The sequence below is a fragment of the Narcine bancroftii genome, chromosome 6 (assembly GCF_036971445.1).
Source record: "Narcine bancroftii isolate sNarBan1 chromosome 6, sNarBan1.hap1, whole genome shotgun sequence".
Taxonomy (NCBI): Eukaryota; Metazoa; Chordata; class Chondrichthyes; order Torpediniformes; family Narcinidae; genus Narcine; species Narcine bancroftii.
Window position 1 is genome coordinate 136,310,058 of NC_091474.1, and position 23,885 is coordinate 136,333,942.

Here is a 23,885-nt window from a genome sequence, read left to right on the forward strand (position 1 = left end):
ATGTGGGGAAGGTATTTTTACAGAAAGTCATGGGTGGCTGGAATAGCCTAGCACAGGTTTTGGTGGAAGCAAGTACAATACCATCATATAAGTGGTTTCTGGATAGACACATGGATGTGAAGGAATGGAGTGAATATGGATCATGTGCAAGTAGCAGAGTTTTAGTTTGACTTGGACATCACATTCTGCACAGACACATGGGTTGAAAGGGCTGTTTTTGTGCTTTACTGTTCGATATTCTAATTCTTTTCCATCAAATTTTCTCCCCTGGTGTTCTAAATAATGGACCCCTTAATGTTTACACTTTTATGGAAGAACAAGAAGAAGCTAAAGTCTCGGTGTTTCTTGTCCCAAACTGAACATACAAGAGGCAAACAGAAAATAGGCACACCTTGTCCTTCAAAATTGGCACAAGATACTCCTCTGAATACTGACATGCCAATTTACTTCCTTGGCTTTGTCCTTAGTGAATTTATCATCCTGCCCACTTAGAAAAGTAGGAAATTCAAGACCATTGATTCACTGCAAGTTCCTTGGGAGATCATTTTTCATAAAAAAATATTGATGGGTGCAATAGTTGGAGTGGATGTGGTGGGTCAAAGGTCCTATTTTAATGCTGAAAACTCTATGAAGATAGCCTTGACAACCAGAGTACATATATGACATCACAAATGACCCTGAGATTCCTTTTTCCTGTTCACAACTCTTTCACTATGTGGGGCATTATGATGGATTTGGATTCCATCTTCGCTAAATGTTCACACATGTACACTGTATAGCACAGCCACAAACAAAGTGCACACAAGCATTTACACAGACACAATAGTTTTGCCAGTTTCTCTCATCTTGAATAATCAATTACATATCATTTACTGATAATCCAATACGGATCAACCTTCTGTCGTGGAGGACCCTTTTAACCAGCTTGTCAACAAGAAAAGAGGAAGTTGATTTTTTTAGATCTATCAGATGTTTTGGTAACTTAATTGCAATGAAGTGATCACAGTTAGGACTCTGGTATTTGACTCTGAACTACCAATCTTTTAATTTGTTTAACATGATCCATGTGAAAAGTATCAGTGTCCTCATTATTGTGTAGTCTGTGTCAGCTGCAGCTCCAGATGATGCCAAGTAAGGCCCTCAGAACTCTGCCACACCTGTAAGGATGACTCCAGTTTTCATCATTTTAATGAAGGCATGTGGCTTCTTTGAACTCAAAGCCAGCTATCTGAAAGATTTCATGAAGTGCGAAAGAAGTCATGGGTGGCCAGCTAGGTGTTACTTCACGAATGTTTAAGTTTTTTCTTTTCTAGTTTATGTTTCTGTGATGTCTCCAAATCATCAATGTTAAAGTGGTGTGGAAAATCTCATTTGTTTGCATTAAATAACATGATTTTCTCTGAATGAGCCGGCCAGTGGAGAGAATGCATCGTGAGTGCAGTTTGTTCAGGATTTTTTAAAAATGGATTATGCCACAGAAATGTTCACTCATGTTTAAGAAAAACATTTAGGAAATGCAATTCTACAGGTAACCTTTTATGCAAAGTCATGACCTGGATTTGTCAAACTTGGCCAGGCTAGTATCAAACCCTATCAAGGTAAAGCAATAATGACACTAAGTCACTGGGAAAACATATAAGGATAAGCAGAGGATTTACTAGTTTGACTCTGTTTGACATCCAGTTACTTTTAGTACTGCAATGCTGCATTGTGTCTAAACACATCACTCTGTGGCTGGGGCATCTTTCCAGTTGGCTGTTTACCGCTGAGCAACACAGGAAAACATCAAAGTATCTCCGGTCAATCTTGCAAAGCTGAGTAAACCTAGCAAAGCAGCTGTAAGTGAGGAAAAGGGGGAAAAAAAGTTGCCACCATGCCTGTACCTTGTGCAGTGCTCAGAAAGTGCTGGATGGCTTCCATGCATCTCACCTGTCCAAATTAAAGCCAAACATTGCCTATACACATCTTATAAATAAATACCTGTAGCATTTAACTTGCTCTGTTCAAGGATGAGGCATAGCCTAAAGAGAATAAAAACTTCAAATAACATGTAGAAGAGAAGCCCATAATATGTTGACAAGGTTGTAAACAATGCATTCATGCAAATTATTTGATATAGTTCATCTTTCTTGAGTAAGATACGTGATAGAGTATGCACAACACAGATTATTTTGTTTGTCATCTATCTGCACTGAGTTGAGGATTAGGATTTGCCAATATAAAGCAGGCACTGCGCGGTCATAAGAGTGGAATTACAATTTCAACAAATATTACTCGGAAATCACTCTCTGCTCGAATGCAAGTGACCAATGGACAAATTATTTTGCACTGCCTCTCAGACTATGACTGTTGTAAATTTGGATGGCAGTAAGATGTCTGAACATGTCTACAGACTCAATGGGCCTAATAGCCTACTTCTGTCCCTTTATCACGAGATCTTGGAACCTTGGCCTTTAATTGCTTTATTTGGATAATTTCAAGCCAAAATTAAATTTTATCTTTTGCTTCATTGATAGTTAGATACACAATTTTGATTGAATGGAAAGACAATGCTCCACCAACCCAAACACAATGGTCAAGTGATATTATGTCTTGTTTCAGTTTAGAAAAAAAATAGATATGCCATCAAAGATTTAAATATTAACTTCCAAAAACATGGGGCCCATTTATGGACTATGATCATAATGTAAGATTTAGGATTCTTCTGAAACTTTAGTGCTGTGTTGTCCATTTCCAAGTAGTTGTCACTTGATTCCTATATGTTAAATTTTAACCTTGCTTAGTGGTGGGGGGTTTTGATTTTTTTTTGTAGTTTGTGTTTTTTTGTGTGTGATTAATTATATTCTTCAATATGATTGCACTCTGAAATATTTTTTAAATCATTAAGTTTTTTGTAATAATTCATTTTTTTCTTTTGAATCTTATAACATAATATAAACCTGTAATGTTTAAATATTTATAATGTATCATGTAAACACCAATAATTTTTTTTTAAATGAGAAAATTCCTAGTTTTGTTTTTAAATACTAGCCACTGAATCTTTGGCTTGGCTTCGCAGACGAAGATTTATGGAGGGGTAAATGTCCACGTCAGCTGCAGGCTCGTTTGTGGCTGACAAGTCCGATGCGGGACAGGCAGACACGGTTGCCACTGAATAATAAGGTACAAAACCACTGTCAACATATGAAAGGCTCTCTGCAAGCTGGAGGGAAAAAAACATAAGCAAGGAAAGCAAAATTATTGAAATGCCAAGCTCTCAGAGTGAAAGGTATACACAAGGTTAATATGATTCAAGTCTAAGGATTCACCTTATGCCAAAGGGCAGAAAACATTGTAAACACTGCTATAGTCTGAACATGACACAAAGCAAAGACTCCTACAGGGTCACAACTAAAGAAACACGGAATCATCAGGCACAGATGACAAGGATAAAAAAGGGTTGGATATACCTGTCTTGTTCTGGTGACTGTAAACTAGTATCTGGTCTCAAACAGTTGGTGCTAGCACTCCTAGCCCTGTCAAGAGAGTGCTGTATTTCACTAATGCCAGTACATGGGATCCAATGGTGGAAGAGGAGGAGGACGGGAAAGGAAAACAAAGAAGGAATATAATGTTAGATCGTAAATCATAAAAGCAATGCACTCTTCAAAACATAATACAAAACAGTTATGATTTCAATCATTCAAAAATGCTGAAAAATTGCCAGGATGAATGTTAAAACCATCCGGTCAAAAACAGAAGCATGACACAGTTAAAGCAACCTTTGACAATCATTTGCTAATGTTGTACAGAGTGGGTTTAACTCTTATATTTACAAAAATCAATACAAGTAAAAGTTGATGTATGTTTGATAGTTTGCATGATTAGATGGCGAGCAATTGACATGCTGATGGTTTCCGCTTGTATCTCTGAAAGATGCAGCAGGATTGCACACAAAGTTTGATTTGGGTGTTTCTGGAACTTTGAAAAATATTGTGATTCTAAGCTCACATGGGGCTGTAAAATGTTTCTTCTGATCTGAAATAATCCTTGTCTGCTGAAAGTAAAGATTGATCTTGAAGGGATGTGAAAAGAAAACCAAAATTGTGGCTTTGAGAACTGAGGTGTTAATTCAAGGAATAACTGAACATTGTATGTTAAGGATCAAAACACGAAAAAGGGTGAAAAGTCTCTATGTCATTTACAGAGAAATATAAAAACATGATAGTTTTCAACAATTCAGTTTATCTGGGAGATCCAATTTTTGTGCATATTTTATATGAAAACGATTGTTTACATCAACTCCCTGAAGCTGGAATCTGTTCATATTTCAGCATTATTTTGAAGGTTACAGATTAATGATTTTGTAACAGCTGAGTCAACAAAGAAGACTGAGCAGAAGACCGAAACACCATCAGTAGAAAAGTATAGAGCAGATCAGCAGGTCAGAAATCAGGCCCACATGACAAAACAAGAACATCAAGGTCTGTTATACTGACAGCTCAATTCATCCACACCAAGCTGCAAAAAAAAACTATCACTGAAGGTAAAAATAAAACACCTGGTTCCAATGAATCAACAAATTACGTGACACCAACTTCAATAATAAAATGTAGCTCCTCCCTCCTTCCACAGTCACTGACTCTGCACCCATTCTGCTCTCTCCCTCCCTGTTCCTCCCCTCTCTCACTGACTCTCTTCAATCCATTTCTCAGGAAAATGTGGCTTCCTTATCCAAATCACTGATATAGACTGTGAAGAGGGGAAGCCCAAGTACCAAGTTCGGTAGTTATCTTTTGGTCACAGCTCTTAACTCAGAAATGACTGAAATGACTTAACTCAGAATTCCTGATCTCTATTTTCTCCTGTTAATATATTTTTAAGCCAAGCTCTTATCAGCTGGAAGAAACCTACGGAGTCACAAAAGGAAGTGCATATTGCATGCAGACATCACCAGAGATGAGGATTGAACCAGAGACAATGGAGCTGTGAGGTAGTGGCTCCATTAACTACACTATTGTGACTTCCCATATGTACTCTGATTTTGCAACACTTTACCAAATGCCTTTGAATTTCAAAATACATCACATTACCTATTTAGTCATCACAAATGCAAAAAAAAAACCTGATTTGCCACTCTACCCAATTCTATTCTAGGCAGACAATTCCACAGATTCATTACTCTCTAAGAGAAGCCATTCTTCTTCAGTTCTGTCCAATATCTACTTCCCAAATCTTGAGGCTGTGTCCTAGTATCACCTACCAGTGTAAACAACCTCCCTGTTTCTATCTTATCTATTCCTTTCATAATTTTATATACTTCTCAAAGAATCCCCTTCATCCTTTTAAACTCCAATTAGGATGGACACAAATTATTCAATCTCTTCTCATAAGTTAACCCTCTTGATTCCACAATCAACCTGGTGAACCTCCTTTGTGCCTTCTTTTCTCAAGTAAGGAGTCCAGAATGGCACACAGCGCACCTGGTGCAGTCTCACTAGGTGAAACAACTGTGGGCAAGACCTGGATTCTTTCACCAATGACAGTTGACTACTGGATGACTCAATGTTATCCAAGGGGCAAGATCTGAGGTTCAGAGGGATCAGAACGTCCAAGGACACAACTTGCAAAAGTCTAGAGCACAAGCGTAACAAGCAATTGAACAGATGAACCAAACATTATTGTCTAAAGTAAGGAAGTTTTTCAGAGAAGGTTCACATAACTAACACCTGAATTGCTTGTGGAGTGCGGCTCCTGGGTAGAATCTTATATACACCTTACCTACATGACAAGCTTGTGTTATACTAATATTAAATCGACTCATGGATCTCATACCAATCATATGGTGGCATGATACCAGAGAAGGCAACCATCAGTTCACCACATAGACGTGACTGCTGTGTGTTGGTATGTCTGCAATAACATAAAATCCTTTGTAAAAATGAGGAAAGTTGAAGAATTGAGCTGTGTTTTCAGTGTATGGGCCACTAAGTAAAACTGAATAAAAACTAGTTCAAACTGAGCCTGATGTAGATGAATGATTGTCTCCTTTCAACTGTTCAGATGTCTTATAAGGTGAGGATTAGTAAAGTAGGATTGTATTCACTGGCATCCACAAAAGAAAAAGAGATGACTTGATTGAAATCTGTTAGATCCTGAAGGGTCATGATAGGTTGGATATGGGAAAGATATCTCCTTTTGTGGGATAACCTCGAACTGAGGGTCACAATTTAAAAATAATGGGTTACTCATTTAAGGCAAAAATGAGGTGAAATTTTCTCTCAGAGAGCCCTTTTTCAAAGAGCAGTGGAAGCAGTCTTTGTTTATTTTAAGTTGGGCCTGGACAGATATTTACAGAATAAGAAAGGAAATGAACATTTATGGAGGGCCGATGGGAAGGCAGAGTTGAGGTTGCCAGCAGATCAGCCATCATCTTATTAAATGATGGAGTCAGGCTCAAGTGTCTTCCCAATGCTCCGAATTGTATATTTGTCAGTCTATAGTCCTCCAAGTAAGGCAAGTAAAACTTGTGAAAGAGTATTACCACTGCCTAATGGTGCTGAGCTGAGTCTTCTAAAACAGTATAGATGTGGGCTCTCCTGTCATTGAGCTGCCACACTTGATTCCTTCACCTTCTGCCTGATTGAAGCCCAAGAAGATCAGATGTCCCTCCCTTGCAACACTCACCTTTAACCTAGCATCTTCTGCAATGTTAATTGGTACTAAGCTAGGTATTGTGGAGACGTTGAGCCTAAAACAAGTGTATTCAGTATGTGCAAATATAATTTAAGTGTCTAATGGACAGATATTCACAAATCACAGAGCTGGCTAATTTGGTTAAATAATGCTTCAATTTTAATATTCTTAACTCTGGTTTTAACTTCCTCCATGTCTCACAACACCCTATCACTGTAGTCTCCAACAGTACTGCTCAGCTATCTGTAGAACTCAATTTATTGCCTCTTGAACTTCCCCTAGCTCCAGCTGTCATTTAATCTATCTTTATGCTTTAAAATTCCTTCTCTTCACCTCTCTGGCTCACTGTTTACCTTTCTCCTTTAAGATGCTGCCTAAACTTTTGGTCATTTTCCCTACATTTTTATTTGGCTTGGGGCAAATCTTTGCTGACATTCGTAAGAAGCAAGTTAGGTTGCTTCACAAAAGGTCCCACAATTTGCTGTTGACTTCATCTTAAGGGCCTGGAATAAAGTGTCATAGAATAAAGCTCTGGTTAGACTATTGCCAATCCACTATAGCATATCCACACTTGAGTACGGATATATTGGATCTGGAAGGAGAAGATACACCAAAAACAGCTAGCTCTAAAATTAAATTACGAGGAAAGGTCATATGCACATCTGTTACACTTCTATAGGTTAGATGGAAAGGAACCAATTCCACTCAATGTCATCAAAACTAAGTAACTGATTGTTGACTTCAGGAAAGGAGTGACAGAGGTATACAATCCAGAGCTGGGGAATGATCTGGTATGGGAATACCAATACCCCTGAGTGTAAAGCCCTTCAAAAGGTAGTGGACACAGCCCAGGATATCACAGGCAAAACCCTCCCCACTATAGAGAATATCTACAGGGAACACTGCTGTCAGAGGGCAGCAGTAATCATGAAAGACCCACACCACGCAGCACACACTATGTTCTCGCTGCTGCTATCAGGAAAAAGGTATAGTTGCTGGGTTCAGGAACATTTTCTACCCTCCATCATCACATTCCTCAATGACAAACTAAATCAGAGACTCATTTAAGGACTCTTACTTGCGCATTTTATTTATTTTTTTTATTCTCTCTGTATTGCAGTCAGTTTGTTTACATTCATTATCTGTTTATAGTTATTTTTTCATTTATATGTATATTCTGTGTAAAGTTTATTTTTGCACTGGTAATTCTGCTGCGCCCGCAGGAAAAAGAATCACCGTATATATTCTTGGCAATAAATCTTAAATTTCTCTTGTGCATGTAGGGAATCTGGGAAAATTACCTTAAAATTAGGATATCTGGAACAATTTCTCCAAAAGATCTTCTCTGCTAACTTAGTCAAAGATACACACTTGTAACTGACAGGCAAAGAAATTAACAATTCTGAAACCAAAGTGAGCAGAGTTAAGATTTAGATCAGCCCAAATCTGTTAGAAGGTCAGAGCACATGATCACCATCACTTAGTTCCATGTCCCTTCTTGGGCTGCATAGATTAGTATATAAAGTAAAAGGAAAATCATGGGCAGTTTTTTTAAAGCTTATTTTTGAAATGGATCAAAAGGTAGCTACGCTGATTTAAAGCTGCATCTGATTATAAAATACAGCCATATTTCCAAAAAAGTAACAGGAAGGGACCTGAAACATCCAGACACTTGCAACCCTTCTTACCTAACCAGGATGTCTGTAAATGAAAATATCCGTGATTCCCGACTCTGAGATTGGTCCTGTCTAATGTTGGATTTAAAGCAGGAAGGCAAAGTGGAGCTTCAGAAGCAGTTTGAAAATTAAATGTTAAAAGTAAATGATTAATTCATGCAAATGGATAATTAATCCACTCTAAATTAGAAACAAAAGTTCAAATACATTAAAATATTTAGATTGCAATTAAAATGCACTATGACAGGTAAGAAAAATAACCATGTTAAAATACAGCAAAATTAAATAATGCAAATTCTGACAAACGTTTGAAATCTGAGCTTCATGTTAACAGGAATTGCATTGAAAATCAGAATTTTAAAATCCTGGAATTATTTCCCATAAAAGCAGAGCTAACAATTATATTTCCTCTTCAGAAATTGACTGAAGGGTTTGACTGAAATCAAAAATAAGTGCGGAGAAAAAAGATTCAATTGACAACGGTGAACATAACATAAATAAATTTGCCCCATATTGAATGAACTGGTAGACTAAGTGGTAGAGGTGGGCCCAATTACAATATTTAAAAGCTATTTGAACAGGTTGATAGAAAGATTTAGAGCAGTAGTTTTCAAACTGTCCCCCAAAACTCACATTCCACTTTAAGCAGTCCCTATGCTATGTGCTCTGTGATTGATAAGGGATAACTTAAGGTGGTATGTGAGTGGAAAGAAAAAGTTTGAAAACCACTGTTTTAATCGTACCTAATTGACTCGTTATGCACACAGTTTCATTACTCTATAGGAAATGAGAAAATTACAATTTTTCTCAAGTAAAATATTTCAGTAACAATTGGGTCTAGAGCAGTGGTTCTCAATCTTTTCTTTCCACTTGCATACCACCTTAAGCCATCCCTTACCAATCACAAAGCTCTTATGTCATAGGGATGGCTTAAGATGCAATGCAAGTGGGTAGGGAAGATTGAGAACCACAGGTTAAGAGGGATATGGACTAAATGCAAATGGGATTAGCTGAGCAAAGGGCTATTGTGGCTGTGTCCTGCAAATTTCATGATATTCAAGCTACACCTATCTGTTCATGTTGGTCTCATGGTGCACAAGCTGTACACACTAGTCTCATTGTATACTAGCTGGTCATGCTAGTCCCATGCTATACCAGATGATTATGCTAGTCCATTGGTACACCAGCTGGACCTATTGAAGAGCAGCTGTCTCCAACACAAGTTAAGGAAAGTGGCCTATTGAGAAAATTAGGGAGGGTACAGAACCTGCCAGATTTAACAGCATGATCAATACTGTTATTGTGATTTCTGCCAGGTAACAGGATAGCTGGTTGAGAAACTGGTGACTAGTTACTGTAAGTAACTCCATCAGAATACGTGGGAGGGAGGAATAGCAGATTCTATGCCAGGAAGAGGGAAGCCACAAGTTTGTTTGATGGATTGGGAGAATACTCTTTTCATTCTTCTCTGAAAATTACGCATTTGCCATCTTGATCATTTTAAAGTTAAAATAACTAACTTGGAATCAAAGGAGACATTGACTAAAGTTGCTATGCACTTTGATTAGGATTCCACAAAAAAAGCTAATTTAATGATTTGTCATGACTTGTACTCATTGAAAAGTTTTTATAATTCATTTAAAGATCTATTTTTGGTTTCATATATATGATTGGGATGATAAAGTTAAGTGGGTGGATGAGTAAGTTTGCAAATTCTTGGATAATTGGGATCTCTTTGGAAAGGTAGGACCTATACAAAAAGAATGGGTTACATCTGAACTCAAAGTGGACCAATACCATGGTGTTCAGGTTTAATATAGCAGTTCAGGAGGGTTTAATCTAATTTGTCAGGGGGAAAAAAACAGTAAATTGAAGATAGTGTGCAGCAAAGATGACAGACAGGTGATGGGACAAAATAATAGCTGAGGGGATGACAGACACACAGTATATTCATTCAAAAACTGGTCTAAATGTATAATTAAAAGCATGGAGCATTAGAAACAAGGTGGATGATTTTGGTGCACAGCAACAGGTTGGGAAGTACAATGCTGTGGCTATTACTGAGTCATGGCTAAAGTGATCACAATATGATTGAGTTCATTTTGAAATTTGAAAAGGAGAGGTGTGTGTTATTTCAGTGGAGTAAAGGAAATTACAGTTGCATGAGAGAGGAACGGTCAAAGTCGATTGGAGAAACACATTAATGGGGAAGGCAGCAGATCAGCAATGGCTGGAGTTTCTGCACAAAATGAGGAAAATCCAGGGCAGACACAGAGCAAAAAGAAAGAAAATTGTAAATGGAGAAATAAGACAATTGTGGTTGACGAGGGAAGTTAAAGCCAAAAGAAAGGCGAGAGAGAGGGCATACAAGGAAGTAAACATTAGTGGGAAGATGGAGGATGGGGAAGCTTTTAAAAACTTGGAGAAGACTGATTAGGAAGGAAAAGATGAACTATGAAAGGAGGTTAGCAAGTAATGTCAAAGAGGATTCTGAAAGTTTTTAAAAAATATATAAAGAGTAAAAGAGTGGCCAAAGTAGTCATAGGACCAATAGAAAATGATGCTGGAGAAATTGTCATGGGAGACAAGGAGATGGCAGAGGAACTGAATAAATATTTTGGATCCGTCTTAACTGTGGAAGACATTAGTAGCATACTGGACTATCATGAATCTCTCAGAAGAGAAGTGAGTGCAGTCAAGATCACCAAAGAAAAGGTAGTTGGGAAGCCAAATGTTCTAAGGATAGATAAGTCTCCCGAACCGGATGGATGCACCCTCGGGTTCTGAAGGAGGTACCTGTTGAGACTGAGGAGGCATTGGGAAACAATGGAGTTTGGCATGGTTCGAGAGGACTGGAGGATTACAAATGTCACTCCTGCTGTTTAAGAAAGGAGTGAGGCAGCAGAAAAGAAATTATAGACCTATTATCCTGACTTCAATAGTTGGGAAGCTGTTGGAGTCTATTGTTAAGGATGAGATCATGGAATACCTGGAGGTGCATGTAAAGACAGGCTTAAGTCAGCATGGTGCCCTTAAAGAAAAATTATGCCTGACAAACCTATTGCAATTTTTTAAAGACATCATAAGTAGGATAGACAGGGGAGATACAGTAGATGTTGTGTATAGTTAGATTTTCAAATGGCCTTCAACAAAGTGCTACGCATAAGGCTGCTAAACAAGATTAGAGCCCTTGGAATTACAGTAAGGATACTAGCATAACTAGAGTATTGGCTGGTCAGCAAGAAACAGAGAGTAGGAATAAAAGGATCGTATTCTGGTTGGCTACCAGGTACCAGTGGTATTTCACAGAGGTCAGTGTTGTTGCCACACTCTTAACATCACATTATGAAATAGATGGCTTTGAGTCTAAGTTTGCAGATGATACCAAAATAGGTGTTAGGGGAGGTGGTGCTGAGGACAATGAAAGGCTGCAGAGTGACTTGGATAGATTAGAAGAATGGGCAAAGGCATGGCAGATGATATAGAATGTTGGAAAGTGTACAGTCATGCACTTTGGTAGAAGAAATAGACAGGTAGACTATAATTTAGATGGGGAGAAAATTCAAAATTCTAAGGTACAAAGGGACTTGGGAGTCCTTGTGCAGGATACCCTAAAGACTGACCTCTAGGTTGAGTTGGTGGTGAAGAAGGCAAATGCAATGTTGGTATTCACTTTTAGAGAGATAGCATACAAGAGCAGGGATGTGATGGTAATACTCCATAAAGGCCTGGTGAGACCTCACTTGGAGTACAGTGTATAGTTTTGTGCACTATATTTGAGAAAGAACATGCTGGCATTGGAGAGGGTTCAGAGAAGATTTACTAGAATGATACCAGGAATGAAAAGGTTAGTATATAAGGAATGATTGTTGGCTCTTGGACTGTACTCAATGAAGTACAGAAGGATGAGAGGGGAACCTCAGAGACATTTCGAATGTTGAAAGGCCTGGACAGAGTAGATGTGGAAAGGATGTTTCCCATGGTAGGTGATTCCAGGATAAGAGGGCATAATTTTAGTATAAAAGGTTGTCAATATAAAACAAAGATGCGGAAAAAATTCTTTAGTCAGACAGTCGTGAGTCCATGGGACTTCCACAAGTGACTGTGGAAGCAAGGTCGTTGGGTGTATTTAAGGCAGAGGTTGACAGGATTTGATTTGTCAGGGAATCAAAGGTTACAGAGAGAAGGCTGGGGAGTGGAGCTGAGTGGGTGGATGGATCAGCTCATGATTAGAATGGTGGAGCAGACTTGATAGGCCAATGGGCCTACTTCTGCTCCTATATTTTGTGATTTTGACACACACACACATGTACCAAAGGGCCTGTCCCTGTGTTGTCCAGTTCTGTCCTATTAAGATCTTTAGACATCAATTAAGGAAGAATATAAAACCTAGCATTTGGCTATCACATTTCTCCTCAGTATTTATAGACTGTATCTTTAGTTGAGAAGAGTGTTTGTCACCAAGTCATTTCATCCATGTAATGCTGATATTGAAAAGAGAATATTTACTTTAGAAAATCATGAATGTAGTTAGGCTGGGTACATCCTCCACTCTTTTCGTGGAAAAAAAGGCTAGAAAACAACAGACAAGCGGAGCCTATTCTTTTTTTTTCTCTAACCAGCTAGCCATGTTTTCCTGCTCTACATTTCAGAACTGATACATTCTTTTGTCTTTGTTCTCACTCTATTACTACTCCCATTCACTCTTTGATCAGATAACATTGTTTACAGCTTTTCACCGTAGTGACCCAGTTTTAGGCTATCAAAAGCCCCTTTCACACTTGCATCCCAGTAAATCGGCCATTCAGTGTCCTGGGATAGGAATGGGGGTTTGGTCTTTCACACTAGACCACTCATAACTGGGACACTGAACGCTTTCACACTTGCATTTGGTTTGTTCTTCCTTTTATAGGAAGTGCCTGCAATGCAATTGCCTGTTTCACACTTGCCTGATCTCAATGCCGACATCTGCAGACGCTAGGGATTGTACTAGGGGTCGAGATCAGCAATCCTTGTTGTGAGATGACATCATCTGATGCCGGCATTGAGCAGATTTTGTTTTCACATTTGCCACTTTAAAGGCCGATTGGCGTTCGATTCCTAGGATCACTGGCAAATGTGAAAGGGGCTAGAGATATCCTCCCTCCTGCAACACTCCTGCAGTCTAACAAGCTGCTTTTTAATTCCTGCCCAATTCTGACAAAGGGTCATTGACCAATCAAATCTGCCATAATGGTAAATCTCCTCTGCACCATCACAGTCTTTGAAATTCTCCCGTAGGTGTACTGCCAACAAATGGCATTAACTTGCACAATGTATTAAATTCATGCATACTATGAAATCTCTGCTTGTACTCTGTTCTGTGGATGCTCCTCTGTGTCATTTCCAAAAAAGGGGATAGAAATTACTTTTGACCAACTTGGTTTGTGCACATAAATTCCCAGAAACCACCCACTTTATTCTGATGTGTACATCCACACACTGTACTGCAATAAATTCCAATGGCCAGATTCCTTCTTTTCTCTCTAGTCTGTTGGTGCCTGAAAAATATCCTCAGTATTCAGTGCAATGTTATTTTAATTTGAAATTGTTTGCCGCATGCCCAAGTGTAGGCTAGCAAGTGGGGATTCCATACCCCACTGTATAATTGGATCATGGATTACCTCACCTCCAGACCACAATCAGTGAGGATTGATAGGAACATCTCCTCCACAATCTCCATCAGTGCTGGAGCACCACAGGGCTGTGTTCTTAGCCCCCTGCTCTACTCACTTTACATTCACGACTGTGTGGCTCAGTACGACAATAACACCTTCTACAAATGTAATGACAATACCATGGTAGTGGGTTGTATAAAAAAAGGCGATGAGTCAGCATACAGGAGGGAGGTTGAAAACTTGGCTGAATCATGTACCAACAACAACCTTGCACTCATCACCAAAACTAAAGAGCTAATTGTTGACTTAAGGAAGGGAAAGCTAGAGGTATAGAATCCAGTGATCACTGCAGGATCAGAGTGGAGAGGGTGAGAAAATTTAAGTTCTTGGGATTCACTATCTCAGAGGATCTTTCCTGGACCCAACACACTAATGGTATAGTGAAGAAAGAAGTAGAAAGCCTCTACTTCCTCAGGAGTTTGTGAAAGTTTGGTATGAAACTAGAATCCCTGGCAAATTTCTACAGATGTGGTGAAAAGTGTGCTGACCGGCTGCATCACAGTCTGATATGGGGATGCCAATACCCTTGAGCATAAAGTCCTTCAAAAGGTAGTGGACACAACCAAGGACATCAGAAACAAAACCCTCCCCACTATTGAGAACATCTACAGGGAACACTGCCATAGGAGAGCACCGCCCAACACATGCTCAGTTTTCGCTACTGCCATCAGGAAAGAGGTACAGGTGCCGCAAGACTTGCACCACCAGGTTCAGGAACAGCTGCTACCTTCAGACTCCTCGACAACAAACTCAATTAGAGACTTACTTAAGGATTCTTACTTGTGCACTTTATTTATTTATTTTTTATTCTCTTGGTATTGCACAGTTTGCTTACATTCATTATCCATTTACAGTTCATTATTTATTTATGTGTGTATGCTGTATACATTTTTTTGCACAACAAATAAGTGGTAATTCTCCCTCACCTACAAGAAAAAAAAATCTCAGAGTTGTTTGTGGTATGTATTCTGACAATAAATCTGAAAAATCTGAATCTAATACATGCAAAAAAGATCAGTGATCCTAATATCAAAAATCAGATGCAACTCTGATAACTCTCATTTGGGAAGCAACCATTTACCACTATTTTCTTCTTTTCTTCCCACACCCTTCCCCTCCCTGACTAACATTATAGCTGTACTTCCTTGTCTTTTCATTTCTATAGGTTTACAGTAACCTTGCAAGTCAATATTAACCAAACCATACTTGTTGGTACTTCAAAGAACTCAGGTTTGTCAAACATGATTCAATTCTAAAAAAAAGCATGTTTGCTTTCTTTTATGAGCCCATAAACTTTTCTAAATAACAATTTACTTTGCTTTACATTATTGCCACTAGAATTTCTATACTAATGTTATTGGTTCTGCAGCACTCCCATTTCCTCCCAAACACTTCAAAAACGTACCGGAGTGTAGGTTAATAGGTTGTAAATTGGGCAGCACAGATTTGTAGGGCTGAATTGCAGTATGTCGAAATGTAAATTTTTAAAAAATTAAGAAAATGGGTAGAATGGTGAAAGATGAAACTAAACTGACAAGAGAATTCTGGATCACTTAATACTGGCTGGACAGATACAGTAAATGCCAGGGACCTTAGAAGTATTGTTGCCTTTTTTCACCTGTGGATTGTGTAATGAAGAAGGCATTGAGCTGACTTGCTTTCATTGCAGAGAGTACAAGACTTCAGACATCATGAAGTAGTTGTTCAAGACATTAGTTAGTTAATTATGGTTGTTACGTCATAGAAGAGATATGGTAGTGCCAGAAAGAGTGCAGAAGAGTTTCATTAGCATATTGCTGGAATCACAAGTTTAAGTTACAAGGTGAGATCAGATAGGTGGGATTATTCTCACTGGAGTGCAAGAGACTGAGGGTAACCATATAGAGATTTTAATATTATGGGGGGTACAAATAAGCAGACAGTCATTTCCCCAAAAAAAGGTCTAGAATGAAAGCACAGAGGTTTAAAATGAGAGAGGAACAATTAAAAGGAAATCAGAGGGGCAAGATTTTCAGACAGAGAGTGGTGGGATGATGGAATAAGTTGCTAGAGGAAGTGGTAGAGACAGCTACAATCAGTATTTTAAAAGCATTTGGACAGGTTCATCCATAGGAAAGGAATGGTAGGACACAGGACAATTCAGGAAAATGGGATTAGCATATAGGCATCCTGGTGAGGGTGAGTTGTGCTTATGGGACCCCTTTCTATGCTGGGCAACTCTGTGACTTTTAAATGAAACAAAAAAAAATTCTGAAAATGCTCAGCAGGTCAGGCATCTGTGAAAAGAAAATGCAGTTAACATTTCAGACTGATGAGCTTTCCCTATGCCGATGCTATATAACCTGCTGAGTATTTCCAGCATGGAAACAGACCTTTCAGCCCAATGTGTCCAAGCTAGTCTCATTTGCCTGCATTCAGCATATATCCCTCTAAACTTTTCTTGTCCATGCACCTGTTTGAATGATTCTTAAATGTTATAATTGTCCCTGCCTTTGCCATTTCTTCCAGTAGCTCATTCTATATTCTCAACAAACTGTGTGAATAATATGCCCCTCAGGTCCCTTTTAAATATTTCCCCTCTCAGATTGAATTTATGCCCCCTAGTTTTAGATTCCTCAACCCTAAGGAAAAAAAACTGTGACTTATCTATTCTCCTCGAAATTTTATAAATCTCAGTTAGGTTCCCCCTCAGCCTCCAGCCCTCCAGAAAGAAAAGTTCCAATCTATCCTGCACCTCCTAATAATTCAAGGCCACCAGTCTTGGTAACATTCTTATGAATCTTTTTTACTCCATTTCTCGCTTCCATATAACCATATAACCATTTATGGAGCGGAAACAGGCCATGTTGGCCTTTCGAGTCCGCACCAGTTCACTGATTTTGTGCGCCCTCTTCAGGCATTGGTCCCGGTAGATCTTCATTCAATAACGATGGGCGAATTCAATGCAGGTGGAATCAGTCTTAGAAATGTTTGTGATGTTGGAGGACTAACTGTCAGGTTGAATTTATAATTCACAGAAATTCTTCTGATTCAAGTTTCTGCCACCTTTTACTCTTGTATTTTGAAACAAAATTCAGAGCGTAAGACAACTTTGGCTTTGAATCGTTGGATCTCTTGGGAAATGGTGGGATAAAAGCCATCCAGCTGTGCCTGAGGAACTAATGATTGAAAACACTGTCGGAAGTAAGATTACATGCTTATAAATGCCTGCAGCTCATTACTGTTTAATAATTCCCCACAAGTATGGCACCATTAGTAAAGTTTATTCTCTTTGTACTTTTGACATTTGATCATTTCATATAATTTTAGCCAGGAGGATATACAGAGAAAATAATCAAATTTGTACAGCACAGAAACAGGCCCTGTGGTCCACTACTTTACCTATCTACAGTAATCCTATTTGCATGAACAAAGTCCGCATCCTTTCGCCTTGCTCAGATAATAGTCTATCTTCTTAAGCGTCATGACTGCATCTGACTCCATCACCTCCTTGGGCACCAAGTTCAAGATATCAACCATTCTGTGTAGTCATGATATCTTTCCATGGGTGTTGAGAACTGCTCACAATACGCCAAGTGCAGTTTCACCAATGTCTTGTACATTTGGAAAATTTGTGAAATGGTGTTCCCGCTCCTGAACTCAATGTTCTGACTAATGAAAGCAAGCATGCCAGATGTCTTCTTCACCGCCCTGTCCATCTGTCACCAATTTCATGGAACTATGTACCTGGATCCACAAGTCTCTCTCAAAAAATCTCTCCAGGGCCCTACCATTCATCATGCAAGTCCTGCCCTGGTTAGTCTACCAAAATGCAACACCTCACACTTGTCAGAGTTAAATTCTATCTACTATTCCTTTTACCTCTTTGGCAATTCATCTACATCCTGTTGTAATGTTTGACAACATTGTCATCCAAACTGAGTGACAACATTCCACTACCACCCTGTCTTCTAACATCAAGCCAATTCTATATCCAGTTGGCTAGTTCATCCTTGATTGTATACGATCTGACCTTCCAGACCAGCAGACCACGCAAGTTCTTATTTATTTTAGTCTCTTTATGTCTGTTTTTAATTCCACATGATGTCCTTATGACATTGGATATATCATATGGATTTGTGAACAGAAGTATAAAATTAGTGGCACCATTAGTGCCATATCTGTGTCCTCTCTCTCCACTCAATTGTTTTGTTTACTGCTCTCCTCTGTATTCTTCTTCGATTGTATAATGACATTTAAAAAGGTTTAGTTTTCAAGAGACTTTTCCAAAGATTGTCATCATCATTCTAACCCAAGCTTGTCTAAAACCAAGAGCTAACCTTTCCAATCCTATGTTTAGTTGCCCTTTGAGCTTATTCTAAGCTCTCTCATCTCATAACCCAAGCTCCCTTGACTTTTGCCCACAAGCTTTTCTTCCTTGGCCTGATGCACGCTGGCACTGTGTTGTTCCTTGTTCTACTTGGCATAGTTAATTACTTAATCATTTGCCAGATCAGCCTCTCCATTGTCCAGCACGGCAAAATTGCAACCCTTGCCAAACAATTTAACTAATAATTTTCACAATGGAAGTTCTTTCCTAATATCTTACCAACATTGTCAGTGGCCTCAAGGTTCATAGAAGGGTTTTTTTTTCTATTCACTTACCCAATTGTAACATCATTTCAAATACATAATTAGCTCCTCTATGGCCTTTGATAATATCTCACTCCATCTTTCCTGATCACTCCTTTGCATCTATGTTAACAGCCTGGTTATCCTCGATCCAATACTGAATTAGACACAAGTTAAATGAGAGAACCCCTGTCATGTTCAATACAGAATTGAGATTTTGACCATCTCTTCACCATCACAGAACAACAAGATTGCTCACTCCCACTCCTTCTCATGGTTCTCCATCATATGTTTCAGTGATTATAACAATGCTCTTCTGTCTGGCTTTCCATCCATATCTTTGAGAAATTTTAGGTCCTACAAAGCTCTCTAGCTCATATCTTAGTCAGTAGTAAACCTCTTACCGGCCAAACCTAACTCCTGAATTCACGACTGCCAATTAACAACATACTGATCTGAAGAGTTCAACCAATTATTGGCTTTTCCATTCCTCCTCTAAACTCATTGTTCTTCACCCTCTTTACATAGGTCATGGAATATCCACTTTTAGTCTCATGAATCCAGTTGCCTGCTGATCCCATTCATCAAATAAAGCAACATCTCCGTGCCCACCAGTGGAAGACTTCATGAGTTTGATCGATATATAAAAGAAGGTAATAATGGCCCCCTGAGTTCACAATGACTGAGCACCTCTTGCTCATGTAAGACTCAGCAAATCCTCTTCTTTGAGCAAGCTTTTAGCATTCTTAACACCACTTTTCTAGTTTGTTCACATTTACTTCTGTGAAATAACTTGGGCAGGTGTGTAATTTGATATTACCTTTTATTTAAGGTATACTCTAAATAAATCTTATTGTTCCTCATGCTTTTCCAATATTTTTTTTTAAATTTGTCATATATTCCACTGACATATAATCAACTGATTGAGCCATTAATCTGAGACTCTAAGGTGGAGTGAATTTAGTGAACTTTGATTCACTTAACACCAATCTTTCTTTCCCAGCAACCTCACATAAAGCTCATATAAATGTAACCTGAATAATCAAATGCATCTAAATACAGTGAGGTAGATTTTGCAGTGAGTGGCACAGTATTCAAAAACAAAGCATCTGTCAACATTTAAAAAAATTTGAATGAGCAAACAATTAGAGTTTGTTAAAATAACTTTCAAGGAGAATTTTTAAACAAATACATCTTCTTCTGGCTATCCATCCCATAGCATGATGATGGTTCCTTTAAATCAGTTTGTGGGGTTTAATATGAGTTCTGGAGTGGCTGCAGAGTCCTTGACAGGCACTACTTAGCAGGTGAGACATGAAGGGGCATCAGGGGCAGAAGTTCTGTTGTGGTGCTTTCTATGCCTTTCCTCTATTGCCTCTTTGAGCTTGTACTCAGCAGCGTCCACACATTTTCTGATGGTGTCCCTCCACTGTGAGTAATCTTAAGCCAGATCCTCCTTTGTTGAAAGGGCAATGTCAGCTTTCTTGAGGCTCCTATGTAGAACATAGTCACTGGCCTCCTCACTTTCAGATAGTTGGCTGTACACGATGTCCTTGGGCAGTCTTCCGTCAGGCATTCTGACAACATATCCTGTCCAGTGCAGTTGGGATGACATCACCAAGGTTGAAACTGCTGACATTCCGGCTCGGGAAAGGACCTTGGTATTGGAGTCCGTGTCTCGCAGTTGATCTTCATCAGAAAACATAGGTGATGCAGCTACAGTTTGTCAGTCTGACGTAAGTGACTCTGTTATGGGTACCACATCTCACATCCATATAGCAAGGCTGATATGACAATGCCCCTGTACACTTTGCACTTGGTGGCCAACCTGAAGTTCTGTGACTAACCCGATCTTTCAATTGACCAAAGGCAAAGCAGGCCTTTCCGATTCTTGACTCAATCTCTACATCTAGAGAAGCTGAGGATGTTATTATGCTGCCCAAGGAGCAAAATGCGTTGACAGCAATGAGACGAATGTCATCAATGAGGACAAATACATATGAGTCTTACCAAATGAATAAACTCTTACCTGAGACTTTTGAAACTGTTCCCTTCCAGTAAAACACCAACAGCACTCCCCACTGGCCCCAGAGAGGAATCTTTTATTGAGTTTGCATCATAAGTATAGGACAATTCAGCCGAGATCTTGCTTCCTTGCCAGACTGCAGCATGACTCTAGTGCTGGACACAGCCTGCTCTCCATCAGCAAATTACAAACACTACTTCCAGATTTCCATGTACAATGAAATCCCAAAGTTGCCATCATCTCCAAGCAAAATCTGTTGCCCAGGCTATTACTTGGAAAACTCAGTCCACGGGGTTGATGATCGACCAATTGTCTCAAATGGCAGACTTTTTAGAAGGTTTCACAATGTTCCCTTTGGAACATTCTGCGAGCATTTCCTGCTCTACCATATTTCAGACAAGAAATTGGCACAACCCAGACATGAATTATGAGGAATGATGCTGTATTCTAATGTTCTTGGAAAAGAGAGAGAGAGAGAGAGAGAGAGAGAGAGAGAATGCATGCAAGAGAGGGAAGGGTGGAGTGAAATTCTGTTTAATTTCATCTGAAATTAAACTTGTTATCTTGTGACTGCTCTCTCTTTCCCCAGGCCTATTAATATATTAAGGTCTAGGTCTCCTCCTGCCTCAACAGTTCAGTCATTTCTCTTTGTTGAGGGAAGTGTTGGACTACTGGGAATGAAAACTCAAAATAGCGCCATAAATTCCCTGTGAAAAAATTCTCTCTGGGACAAATAACAAATTCGCTCCAAGCAAGATGACACACTGCCCCTACTTTTGACAAGGTTGGGGATAATTCAGTCCAATCTGGTTAGACCCAAAAGTGAGAACAAAATGTTAAATGTCAACACTGGAGCAGATGAAAATAACACTAATTGTAAAACTCTTCCAGGGCATAGCTTATTATTTGTGAAATGTATGTCATTTCAGAAAGTTATTTGTCCAATGCTTGTGGCACTTTCAAGTGAAAATTACTCAAAGAAAGAAAAATTATTTTTTCATTAAATTTACATCGAGGTGAGGAGTTCCCATTCATAGCAGTAGTTTTTGGAGTTATGTGTAATTTTCATTTAAAAAGCAGCTGTTTATATTAACAAGGATTTTATGAATAATACTGAACAACAATTTTTTTCAAAAAGGTTGCTTCCTGAAAAAAAGGTGTTATGATAGACAACTTCAAACTGAACTCAAAGATAATTTCAGATTTGCTGCATCATGTAGGAAGTTGGAGAAACATTAACTTTTATTGAATTTTGCACGTTTAATCATATAATGATGCTTTCAGGTTGATTGCACATGTTGCACAACAAATGTGAGGAGTCTTGGGTTTGTCTTGGTCACAAATTTTACAATCAAAGTTGGCTTCCTTAATAAGTGAAGTCATGCTGTGTCTTTGAGCCTTAGCACTTGCCACAAATGTAACAGAATATATCACAGCTGTTGCTTTTCTGCTTTATTGAAATGACTTGAAGACAATAAATGCTATTGTTTAGTACACTCTATATTATTGCCTGAAGAACATGTGCATCAATCTATATCAATGTAATGCACTGCATCTGTATAGGCAAGCTGCTTTTATAGCCTGTCTCCATCTATCCTAACTAAGCATGTCCAGGCCTAAGACAACATTTGCATAGCAAATGCAATGAGTGCATGCCCAGGCATGCTTGGACTCACCAAAACAACTTGCTTTGAGGGCAATATACTAGTAGACTTAAAATATGACAGGAAATCACAAAAATATTAAGGTGATTTTTGTGATCAGCAGCCTAAAATAAATAATACACCCGAAAGTGTTCAGGATGCAAAATCTTCGTTGTCTAGTGTAATCAATCAAATATTACACAACATTATGTGTCACAGTATGTCCAATGTTAATTTATAGAAGCAACATTCATAGAAAGGGTGTGTATTATGATGGGATGTTAGGAATGTAGGCAGGAACAATGCCCAAATGTACAGATAAAACGAGGGAAACAAAAATCTGATTGGATGGATCCTTTAGCTCAATGTATTTGCTTTTATTACTTTTTTTTTGCAGCATTGTCAAAACTCTGCGGAGCACACAAACATGTACAATGAAAATGATAAGACTCCCAATATTATTCACCACAAGGATGAAAGGCAGCATTATAGAAACAGAAAGTGCAGCTGTGTTAAAGCACAACAAGATGTCTGTCAATGAACTCATATATTTACAACTGAAAACCATTCTTACAACAGCAACACTAAACCAAAGAAGAAAAAGTCATTCACAGATTACCTTCTTTTACAGAATGAGAAAGCAGTCTTGAATGATGCTGGGCTGCTATATTTACCTGGCAGTATGCAGGCACTCAGCACTCCTTCCTCGTTTTGCCCTGGGCAGCATAAGGAACTCACTGCACAGACATGATGAGTGGGGAGCAATTCAGTGAAGAGAAAAGATGGAGCAATGAAAAAGAAAGTGAGATTTGATGAAGATGACACTAACAGTGAACAAATTAATTTTTTTCATTGTACACTTTAATGATACAAGCTCTTAAAACTTGCAAACAGGCAATGCGTTAATTCTTGTGACTAAATATCAGTGAAAATTAATTTAAATGCAGCATAACATTAAGAACAGAGCTGCTAAATAAAGTTATGTCTGATTTAATTTAACTTGTTTTCCAGGTCATAATATACTACTGCACATTGCAGAAAACTATTCACAATAAGTGGGAAATGTCAAAAGATGTTCCTCATCCCCGTATAACCACTCTGAAAACCACATCCTATCAGGATGAAAATTGGGATGGTAAATCTATTTCCATACCATATCAAACCAGTGGGTTATGTAAACATGGAGATGGCAGAGATGAAGAGAATTCACACATATTAGTACTTGCCTCAACAACAAAATGTTTAAACATCCCATACCCTCACTTAGCGAAGAGATCAACAAATGTCAGTGGTTAGCCTCTAACTCTGTTAAAACCAGGACAGTGTACCAAGATTTAATCTATTCACCACAAATTACTTACCCTACAGTTTGCTGCAACCCTGGTAGAAGCCCAAAAAGCAACAGGACACTGAAAGTCAGACTTTAGGAGATAGAGTTTATATTTTATTGTGATGCATTAAAATTGATTCTTTATCAAAACTGCTCCTACTTTTGTTTGAAATTCATCTCATAGCAACAAGGATTTTTTTTCAGGAA

The 23,885-nt window shown here is 38.6% G+C and overlaps 1 protein-coding gene across 1 annotated transcript in view; it reads right to left on the reverse strand.

Annotated features, from left to right (window-relative positions):
- rims1a (regulating synaptic membrane exocytosis 1a) overlaps positions 1-23,112 on the reverse strand; it is a 172,606-nt gene extending 149,494 nt beyond the window's left edge. The window contains exons 1-3 of the mRNA XM_069886157.1: positions 23,023-23,112; positions 8,364-8,459; positions 3,450-3,539 (exon numbers count right to left, since the gene is read on the reverse strand). Coding sequence (XP_069742258.1) covers positions 3,450-3,539; positions 8,364-8,459; positions 23,023-23,075 — 239 coding nt within the window. The 5' untranslated portion in view covers positions 23,076-23,112. The remainder of the gene's footprint in view (positions 1-3,449; positions 3,540-8,363; positions 8,460-23,022) is intronic.
- Positions 23,113-23,885: the final 773 nt, after the last annotated feature.